This window comes from Callospermophilus lateralis, chromosome 3 (assembly GCF_048772815.1).
Source record: "Callospermophilus lateralis isolate mCalLat2 chromosome 3, mCalLat2.hap1, whole genome shotgun sequence".
Taxonomy (NCBI): domain Eukaryota; kingdom Metazoa; phylum Chordata; class Mammalia; order Rodentia; family Sciuridae; genus Callospermophilus; species Callospermophilus lateralis.
In genome coordinates this window covers 17242295-17253438 of record NC_135307.1, presented here as the reverse complement: position 1 = coordinate 17253438, position 11144 = coordinate 17242295, and the positions used below count along the sequence as shown (strand labels likewise).

The window sequence follows — 11144 nt, the reverse complement described above, 5'->3', positions numbered from 1 at the left end:
TGCACAGGCACCCCTCTATGGGGGAACCCGGGCCTCTCCACACTGTCCCTGACCTGCACCAGGGCCTGTACTAATCAGCAACGTGTTCCAAGTCCCACTGCTCTGTGTCAAGGGAAATCCTCCTGGGGGTCAGGGTTTTGAAACATGGAGCCCAGAACACTCCTGCCTCTGTATTCCTCTCTGGAGGAAATGAAGTGGGAATCTGAGATCTTCTTGATGCAAGACAAGAAAAGGGGGAAATACCGGGAGAAGGGAGAAGCGTCAATACTCGGCATGTGCCGTCACACTTGCTTTCAGGAGGAGTTACTCTTCCTGTGGCAACCGGTGACCAATAGAGTTGATCTTCTGTGTATCCTTGAAGTTTGGCTTAGAGTTTGTGGCTCGTTTCAGTCATTTTGAGGCATTCCCCGCTTCACAGCAAATGTCTCGCGACAGCAAAGTGATCCTATATGAGAACGTATTTAGAGTATTCTCAGGACAAAAGGATCAACCTTGAAAATTATTACACAGAATTGTGCTTTGGAGCCATTCCTATTCCTCTGCTCCCTAAAGGGCCTACATTTGCCTGAGGATCCTCCACCACCACCACTTACGGGATCCTTGACCGCACACTGACCCTCAAGCCCTCTTGATTCCTGTCACTCTAGTGATCATTCCTTTTAGGGACTTTTGAACCTAATCACATACTATCTTACTGACAGTTTTGTGGGGTTTTTTTTTTGAGCACATAGCACAGGGCTACCTACCCCTACAAGTGAGATCCTGAAGGTCAGGGGACACAGCCCCATTGTCCCTGTCACTCTCGCAGGGCCTCATGTAGAGCTCCCTAGACTGTGGTTCACTGAATAGGTGGATTATACATCTTTGGCCAATTACCATTGCCATTAGTTATTTCTCTCTTCCCCCTGCCCTGCCCCACCTGGGCAATAATTGAGTGGAGAGATTGTTTTGTATTCATATTCACTAGTAGAAATAATGGAATGGTCCATTACTTTTCTTCTTTCTATGGATTCAAAACAACTGAAGAACAGCATGTTCTTTAAGGCATAGATGAATGTTCCACATAAAATATTGAAATGCATAGCCATAAACTGTGCTAGCATTATATGAATTTCCATTCCCTTACATTTGCAACTGGTGCTGTTGGTTCCAGGAAAAGAATTCTCCAAGGTTCTTCATTAGAAAATAAATTCATACTTACTGAGAGGTCCTGTAGTTGTTCTTTGCCTCAGGCATTTGCAAATAATTCAAAAGGGCCATTGATGTGAGCAGTTTTACAGATAAGAACATAGATTATTATGTTGGGAAATACTTAACATGTTATCACATTCTGAGTGAAGGAAAATCCTTAGGTATCCAGAATGATTTCAAATAACAAATAATACAATAATGAAGAGTATAATGATCTTTAAAATTCATTATAACAGGATTCTTCCATATGGGTTGTGTGAGAAAAGACTTTCTTTTTTTGCTTTAGAACTCTTCTAATGACATTTTCTTTACAAGAACAGCTAGCTCATGAAAACCTAGACATAGGGGCTGAGGTTGTGGCTCAGCAGCAGAGCGCTTGCCTCGCACACGTGAGGCACTGGGTTCAATCCTCAGTGCCATAAAAAAATAAACAAAATAAAGATATGTGTAACTAAAATAAAATACTTTGAATTTTAAATATTTCACATAAAGACAGTGGCTGGATGCTGACCTGTGTGCCATCTCAAATTCATACAGTCATCTCAAAGTTGGAATTGTTTTGTTCCAAGGGTGTTTACATCATTCTGGCTCCAAGGTCGAGGCAAGTTCATGGAAGTAGCCAGGTAAAAGTGGCCATTGTGGTCAGTGTTCTGATTGAAGAAATAATCCGAGGTGCTGTTTGCTGGACAGCGCCCCTTGTCTGAGACTCCCCTCACATGCTGCATCTTTCTCACCTTCCCTCCAGCTCACCCACCCCAGATTTGAGCTCTCTTCTTTTTCTCTAACTGTCTGCAGAGCCCCTTTGCTGAAGACCAAAGGTTTGGATTTGCTGTTTATTCAGCAAATATCTTTTGCGCTCCTATCATGTGCTATGCTCTGTGGTAGGTCCATGAAAAGGATGGGGGGCGCGGCGGGGGGCAGGGCAGCGCTATCTCCCTCTAGAAGTTCCCAATATGGGAAAGATGGGCAATGAGAAAAGCAGAGTGACTGTTGTTGCCAGCAGATCATTGAAAAGCCATCTTATCTGCTCTAGTCCCAGAGCACCAGAGAGGCTTCTAGAAAGTTTACCCCCATGGCACCGTGGTCAAGAATCAGGGCACAAGTGAGTCCCCTTCAGGGACTCTTGGAACTATTAGAAAGGAACTGAAGGGCCACATGGCCCATGGAGTAGCTAGGACAGGGCCAGAGAGACACTGTTCATGACCACATTCCTGTGGGGTTAAGCAGGAAGTGCTTTCTAAAAAAATTATTATATTTAGGTACTTCTGAATTCTCCAAGAAATGCAGGCACATTTACTATCATTTTGGAAAATTCTTTTCATATTCAACAAAAGGTATCAGATCACCTTGCCTGTGTCCTCTAAGTGACTAATGTTATTTGAGTCTAAATACTGTATTCTTAGGAGAGACTGAGAGCGGAAAAGCAAGCGGTATCTTGATACTATTTTGAAAATAACTCTGACCTCATGGACCCTTGAAAGAATCTCAAGGATGTATAAGGGCTTGCAGACCATATTTTGAGAACTTCTAACTGGGAGTATGATCTTAAAAGGTATTCTAAGAATGCACCTGGATTAACAGGGAAGGAATTCTGTGATTGATTGAGGTCTACCTTGGGCATAGAAGTAAAAAATGGTGGCACACTTGCCTTGTATTTGACGTCCCCACGAAGCATAATCTCATATGCAGTGCATCAACATTCCAACTCACTCTGTCATAATAAGATTGGCTTGTAAATAAACATACTATTAGCTATATATAGATGAGAGCTGTTATTCAAAGCAGGCATCTTTCCACGGTCTAGTTGTTTCAACAACTATCAATAATGAAAAATTTGGAGTTCTTTGTAAATACAAATTAAACTCATTTTGTTGCAGACACACTTGGCTTTATTAAAATAATACTTAGATGTTGGATAAGTTACTTATGCCATCAGCCTGGGCTCCAGATGATTTCCAAGTTGTAAAAAAAAAAAATTAAATCTGCATTGAAAGATGCAAATATGTTATCAACGAGGGCATTAAAATTATTCACCAAATCAGTGGTCTATATATAGTGTCAGGAAATAGGGGCTGAGGTTGTGGTGCTGAATAGAAATGAAAGGCACATTCCCTGACCTGAGGAATTTATAATCTTCATAGCAGAAAGAAAAAAAAAAACAGTTTAAATCCCACCTAACTCGCACTCCAGTCAAGGAGCGCTGGGGCTGTGTTGAAGGCAACTGACTCACTCTGAAGAGATGGGAAGAGCAAGAAACAGCTTTCCACTGTGTCCCAAAGCACTTGAATAAGCTGGGTGGTAGAATAGGAAAGGGGCCACAGAAGTGATCAGGACTTCCAAAAGTGACAGTGGGGGGCAAAGACCTGAAGATAGAAGAAATAATGGACCAATTGAGGATTTTGCAAGTCATTCAGAATGGTGGAAGCAGAGACGGGTGCATAATGAAACAGAAATTCATGCAGCGCCTGAGAGGTCAGTACTCTTTGCTTTTACCCTAAAGGACAAAGAGATGCACTGACCTATTGGCAATTTGTAAAGATCACTTTGAGCTCCTAACATGTGCTCTACATTGTGCCAAGACCAGGAATACAATAAAAATATGAGCCAAATCTGTCCCTGATCAGCTCATAACCAGCAGTCTGATTGTGTTAGCCAAGGCATTTGATCTTGCTCTAACTCACAGCCAAGAAGGTACCTTTGACATCATGGCACAAATTGGAGGGGAGAGACGATGAGGACAGGTCTGAAAGAACCCCATCACCTTTGCTGGAGAAGTGATCAAAGCAAATGTGTCGTGAACTCCACGACCCAGTGAGACTCGGATTTGAAACTTGAGTTGGATAGAGGTTTCTCATTCTCTGAGTCTCAAAGTCTTTACCTACACAATGAAGGTACTCCGTGTGTTCTTTCATTGGGAAGGCTAAATGAGATGTTTGTGACCTGCCTAGCAGAGTACCTCATACACAACAGGTGCTCAAAAGTGGTAGCTGTTTTTATCTCTGCCCATTATTAATAAGCTTGTGGCTGACGAACAGACATAGCAATAGCAAAATCAAACACAATTAGAAAGAAAGATCAGCACACAAGCAGCTGTTCCTGTCACAATGTCCAGTTTTTCACCTAGAATATGTGATTTATCATGATGTCCACCCCCAGCAACATGCAATCAAGTTCAAGGACAAATAAGGATATTAAAGTAAATGTGCAGCGACAATACTGGGTTATTGAAGATGTCTCTTCTAGGGGAGTTGGGGCTCCTCCTCCCCCCAGTGAGTCTCTGCTGATAACTGCATGTAAGGAGTGAGTTCAAGCTAGGACCGGGGCCTCACCTGTGCTGTCTGGCCAGCACACCTGTCCTGAGCAGAGCTCCCCGCCCAGCACCAATGAGAGAAAGGAACACAGGAGAAGCATTAGATTGGATCTTCCAGAAGGTCTTTGTTGCAATTTTCTCCATCATTTAAAAAAAAATACATCATCAAATAAAGACAATAGCAGCACAGCTTATTGAAATGACACAAGCCAATTCGCTTTTGTACTTTTCCTAAGAACATTATGAAATCCCCCCAACACACATTATCTGTAAAATGCCTTTTTTTTTTTAAGCACCATGAAATCCTACAAAGAGAAAACAGGTAAAAACTCCACACATAGGTTTATCATCATTCATCACTGGGTCCCCTGCCTGTGACTGGCGACTGGGGTGGGAAAGGGGCTGGGGCTGGCACACTGGGTAGTTTGCATATCACTTCTAGGCACCACCGCTGCACCTCCCCCCTTGGAGCTCAGAACCCTGGTAGAGAAGGAGAGGTTCTGAAGTTATTCTCTGCAGCACAGGCCCACTGGCTCCCGGGGGCAGGGGTCCTGTGAAGGAATTTTTGTTGTTGTGGTTTTCCAATGCATGGGGAACTATTTGAGATTTTTTACTTAAGAACCAAGAACCCAAAGGAGATTCTAAACCTCTGGCACCTGTGAAAATGAAATCATTCTCACTAAAACCAGACACCTCTCTCATTTCTTCTTCATGCCCCTGCACTGATGTCTGTGACCACAGACTGTCTTGGAAGGGCCCAGGTTTACATGGAGCATGGTCAGGTCTGCCAAGTCTGCCAGCTATCACACAGGGCAGGGTGCACAGGAGCCATATAACCAGCATGCCATTTCAAAGTTTCCATATTGCAGAATCAACATGCCAAATTAGGGTGACTTTTGCTTCAGAGAATTGTGTTTTTCTTTTAAAGGCCGTTACTAACTAGCCCTTAAGCTTCCTCTGCTCATTCAGCCACTGGCTTTGCACCCCACAGCATCATAACAGTGAGGAAGAATAGCCCCACTAGAAATCTTGGCAGAACACAAGAAGCAGGGATGTGGGGTGAAAGGTAGACATGTTCCTCCTTTCTTCTCTTAGAGGGCTCTGCGTGTTTGTCGTCCTGTACCCTCCTTGTGGTCCCTGAACTGTGATACCCATGGTGTGGTTCACATTCTTACCTGATCCAGCAAGTCCAAACCTGCCTCACCCACACCCTGGCCCTCCACATGGTCACTGATTCCCTAAACAAGCAGACAGACATGTGGCCTTCACTTAGCCAGGAAATGACATCATCTCAGAGGGAGACCAGGGGGCGGGTTGATAATGTTTAGCACAACGAAGACTTTCAACATGGAATAGTCCCCACAGAACTCAAAATAGCCATTTCCTGTGTGTGTGTGTGTGTGTGTGTGTGTGTGAGAGAGAGAGAGAGAGAGAGAGAGAGAGAGAGAGACATGAAAGTACATGAATTCATGAAGTAATTAAAGGGATAATTTTAGTACAACTGACTGCAAATAGCAAGGCTTAAAATTCTTTAACTAGTCTTAACATCATGCAAAAAATGCCCGTGTAGCATAAACCCCCTTCTCCCCCCGGGTAACAGTGTGCCACTGAGCTACAGGGGAAGGTAGAGATACTACACAGGGCATAATCTAAATTTGGACACCAGTCTCTGAAATATATCTGGTCTCCATCTATCACCCAGAAAACACAATCCAAAAGGGCAGAAGACTAAGTTCTCACCTTCCCTTAGAATGGACGAGACCGTTAGTCAGTATTCATAAATCCAACTCACAACTTTCTTAATTGGCTCACAGATGGGGGGCGGCGGGGGGGGGAGAATGTTTCATGAGAGAACTGCAGAACAAAAAGGGCCCTTGATGACTGTCTGCACCCCCCTCCCCTGAGGTGCCGATGTGGTACAGGAACTGATGTGCCCACAGTGACAGGCTGTGACTTGTGGAGCACAGTAGTCCCGGGCACCCCACACACTATGCAACCCTACCCCAAAATGGCACCCTGCTGAAATCACTACTGGGCTAGGACCAAATACCAGGTTGCATTGGTCTCCCCAAACTGTCCCTTGGCTCTCAGCAGCAAACCGCCACATAAGTTTTGAAGGAAACACTGAGTACCCAAGTGCCATGTCAGCTGAGAAACACGGCCACCCACTGAAGATGCCAAACATGCTCTTCCCGTGTGCAAGGTGAAGGTGTTGATTAGAGGTTTGTGGTGGGGCAGGGGTGCAGACTGAAGGGCCCATGGTGCCGATGCACCGTACAGAACACGTGGCAGGTTTGCACTATGGCGTGTGCTCCATGGGCTATCCAGCCCCATCTCAAGAAAGGTAACATTCAAGTAACTTCTAGACCACTGACTCCTCAAATCTTAGTGGGAGGAATCCAACCTCTTATTCCCTCTGACCTGCTCCTTTGGAGAGCAGAGTTTTCCAAACATGCCCATGGGAATTTAATGGATCAGTCTCCACAGAGGTGGTCTCTGAGGTGATTTGGCAGGGCCTGGTACCCATCGTACACAGGGAAGGGGTTCTATCAAAGGTTCCCAGGCTCCCAACTCAAGGCAATTTTTTATTTTCTGTGTTGCTGAGATTGGACTCTTTGGGGAAGCATCTATGCACACGCCAACACACGCACCTGTTCCATTTGGTAGAGCATGCAGCTTGGTGCTTTGAACTGTTTTATTCCTGCTGTATGCGGGGTTCCTGCAAAGTAGGCAAATAAAGTGCAAAGAGTACCTTCAAAGGGCATCTGTGACAGTACAGAAAAAGTGCCATATACAGTATTTTCAAAACCAAACCATAACAGCACACAGTAGGTGTCTTCAAGAGCAACCCTTTAGGCCCTTGGTGTAAAACACAAAGACCTCATGCCCTCTCAGGGGTAAAGATTATTCCACCTCTTCCCCTCATATCTGTAAACTGTGTTCATGAAACTTGAAGAATACATGTATACACACACACACACACACACACACACATACACATACTCACAAGAGTGCACGAAAGACATTGTAGCAAAGTTGAAAGCAGACTTTGGCCATACTTTTGAATACCAGCTCTACTGCCTTCTTGCTGTGTGCCCTTGGGTAAGTTACTTAGCTTTCCTGAGCCTCCATGTCCTCATGTGTAATGGTTTGCAAATACTTCATGTGTGGTGTAGTGAGGTTTCAGTGAGCTAACATCCATAAAGTGCCTGATTCAGTATCTGGCCCACAGAAGACATGGGATAAATGACACGGGGGGAGCCTCTTTGCCAGATCTGGCTGTAGGGCCTGAAATTTTAACACACAAAGAGGTACCGAGGTACTATGGGGTAGAAACCCACATAAATGAGATCCATGGGTAGGTTGATTGGGAAACATAAACTTGTCAGAATAAGGAAGTTCCAGTTATCTGCCATCTCCTTATAACACCCTGGGCCTGGCTGGACTGAGTCCCATGGTAAAAACCAACATCCACACCTGCACACACACGGTTCCCCAAGCATCTGCTCAGGACCATGAGAGCAGTAAAGGTCTCTCCATAGATGATCCTTATTTGGCTCTTTCTCAAAAGCGATGCCAGAACTTTATAACTAGAGCCTAAAGGTTTTGGGCTGGGCCAGGGGGACTGTGTGTGCTGCAGGCAGGGAGAGCCGAGCACGTGTGGGAAAGAGGCAGGGATGGGTCTTCAGTGGTACCGACAGTCAAGACTGCCCTGGGCATAATTTTCCCCTGAAAGTTGGAAGTGCTAGACGGTTTCTGTATGTCTCCATTTGTGTCGTGTGATCATTGGGAAAGTCCACTTTGTGGAGTAGTTATATAAAATCCCATTAAAAAACCCCCAAGGGTGTGACTGTGCCTGGAAGGCTCACGACCAGCAACTTCCTGAAGTTTTCCAGGCCCATGTGTGGCCCAAACGACTAACTTGAACCAGTAGGACAGACAGCTAATTATGACACAGACTGAGGCACACACAGAATAATGACCTCATGTATATTTTTCCCTTTCTGATTAAAAAAAAAAAAATCTATTTAAGATCATCCTCTCAAAACCTGTGACTAGCCATTTCTCCACTTTGCTTGGCTGAAAGTTCTAGCCTGGGGAACAATCATTACTTTTCACACGTTGGTCGTAGTTTGCCTTGAAATGATCAGTAGAGCGTTGCCATTTCAGTGAAAAACAGACATGAGATAAAGAAACAAGCAAAGAGAAAAGAAGCCAGGCTTCCAGAACAAAGGAACAGCCAAACATAAAAATGAACAAAATACTTTAAATGTTTCCTTTAAGTATTACTTTTTAAATGACATTAATGGCACTTAACTGCAAGCAATTAAAACATTTCAATCTTACTATGCAGGGGGTGGTTGAGGGATTATTTTTCCTTGTGTTTGGAAGTAGCAAGATTGGGTCTCAAGACTATGTCTACCCTAAGACACCCAAAGGGACAAGAAGCCCTGAGATGGAAAGATGCCATGGTCCTCTTCGGTACGTCTCAAAAATGCAGGATGTCTATTTTTATAAAAATTGAGAATCGGCTAGACAGAACAGCAAGCCACTGGCATCATGCAAGGCAATAGTTTTGGTATTTTCCCCCCTCTTATCAAAACGAGTTATCACTGAAGTCCCCGTAGAAAAGTGAACATCGACATCTCAAAATCAGTTCATTTTCACCATCACACCCACTGAGGAAAGCTGGTAACCATGCAGTGGTTGAGGCTAAGTCTCCACCAATGCAGCCAGGTGCACCCGGGCGACCCGCCCCTGTGAGAAGGACACTACTCAGTGGGCTTCTGTCAGCGGATAAGGTGATCTCCACAGTGTGATGGGTTTGTGGTTGTTTTTTTTGTTTTGTTTTGTAATGAGAAAAAGCAATTGCACCTTTTAATACGTGTGCTCTGATTCACTTCCAACAAATTCCAGGTGCTCTTGGGTCCCACGGACATTCATTTGGAGCTCAGAAAGAGTAGGTATTACGCACGGAATGGTTTGTATCAAAATTCAAGCTCAGAGCACATGCCAAAACGTCAACTCTAAACCTAGTTGCAGTTAGTTACCAGCTCACCAGCGAACAGCGCCCCCCACCACCGTGTGACATATCACGGATGGTAAGTTGAGGAAACCTAAAAGACACAACTGTTCCTGTCAGAGGCTGGCCTAAGGAACAGCTACCCTTGTCTAGGTGTTGTGTCAGGGCAGCGCTACATGGTGGTACTGCATCCACCTTCCCACCTATGGTGGACCTGCCATGTGCACCTGCTTGCTGTGTGCAGGAGCGCACGCCCCCATGTGTCCTGCGGCTGCTATCTGAAATGAACCTCTTGTTCGTCGACTCATTTTGGCAGAGCAAGCTTTCAGTCGTTTATGGCACAGTGAAATATATTCTTCAATGCTATGTAATTTTGGACTAACAAGAAGTCTGTTTAAGGCACGTGTCTCAGTGTGAATATATATATATATATTAAAAAAAAAAAAAAGACCACACAATGCTTAGTCCAAGTCCAACATCTTTGACGTTTAGTTTCTGTCTTCAAGTAACGAGTTGTTCTCAAGCTCCCCGTCTTTGGTGTCTGTGGGTACCATTCCGTTCTCCAGCTCAGCCTGAGGCTGGATGCACTCGGTCAGCATGGCTGTGCTGGAGTTGTCTGAGTTACACATCTTTTCTGTCTCCTCCTCCTTCTTCTCTTCATCCAGAGAGTAATTCCGGAAGGTCTTGTAGATTTTCTGAACATCCTCAGGCAAGGTCTTTTTGAGGTCTTTGTTTTTCCTCTTGGTGAGTTTGGACGTGGACCCGAACTTGTTGATGATGTTGTCCTCAGAGGCCCCTTGTCCGTGCTTATTGAGCTGCTCTGACCCCTTAAGGCGCAGGTTGTTCGGCCGGTTGTTGATGCTCTCCTGGGATGAGGCCTTGAAGCGGCCACCGTCCAGGGCAGCAAAGACGGAGCGTTTTTCTGGAGACAGCATGTCCAGCGAGTGGGCCCGCTGGTCCAGGCCCAGGCGCCGGCGCTCCATGCTCCGGATGGTGGCTGCCCGCTGCAGCTTGTCGTGGATCTCCACGCTGAGGCGCCGCCTGGTCTCCCGGAACTCGGCCGTCACGTTGGCCTTCCACTCGGCTGCGTGGGCCTTTATCTCACCGACCTGGCCAAGAGACAGAAGAGCAACAACACTGAGAAATTCCTCTCCTCCGGGGGCCCCCCAGCACCCACAGCACCCCCAGGGGGAGGTGGTCTCTGGGGAGCCCAGAAGGGGGTAGACCATATGCCCAGGGAAAGGGACCAAATGCAACTTCTGCCATAGTCCTTTTTGCCACCCAAATGCCTCCCACAAATTGGCTAGAGACTAAAGTGGCTCTAGGAGGCACATGGGCAGAATCCAAAGGACGCCTGAGACTGGGAGATGGTGGCTGGGTAAGAGGTGCCAGCATTTTGGAGGAGAGGCTGATATATGGGGTTCTAGTCATGTCTCCCAACTTTTAAAAAATTATATGGCCTCCTTCCTCCCACATAAGCAGAGGTGATCAGATCTAACTCAAATCTAATCTTCTCTCTTTACCCAGAAGAAGGAAATGTGCCTAACTCAGTCCTGGACCCAAAAAAAAGGTGCTGAGCAAGACCTTTATCCTTCCCTGTCCTTCCAATATCTATATCTG

General features: G+C 45.4%; 1 protein-coding gene across 1 annotated transcript in view; it reads right to left on the bottom strand.

Annotated features, from left to right (window-relative positions):
• Window positions 1-10012: 10012 nt before the first annotated feature.
• Window positions 10013-11144, bottom strand: part of Kcnk10 (potassium two pore domain channel subfamily K member 10) — a 120742-nt gene continuing 119610 nt past the window's right edge. Inside the window, exon 7 of the mRNA XM_077109013.1 lies at window positions 10013-10633. Within this exon, the coding sequence (XP_076965128.1) occupies window positions 10013-10633 (621 nt within the window). The remainder of the gene's footprint in view (window positions 10634-11144) is intronic.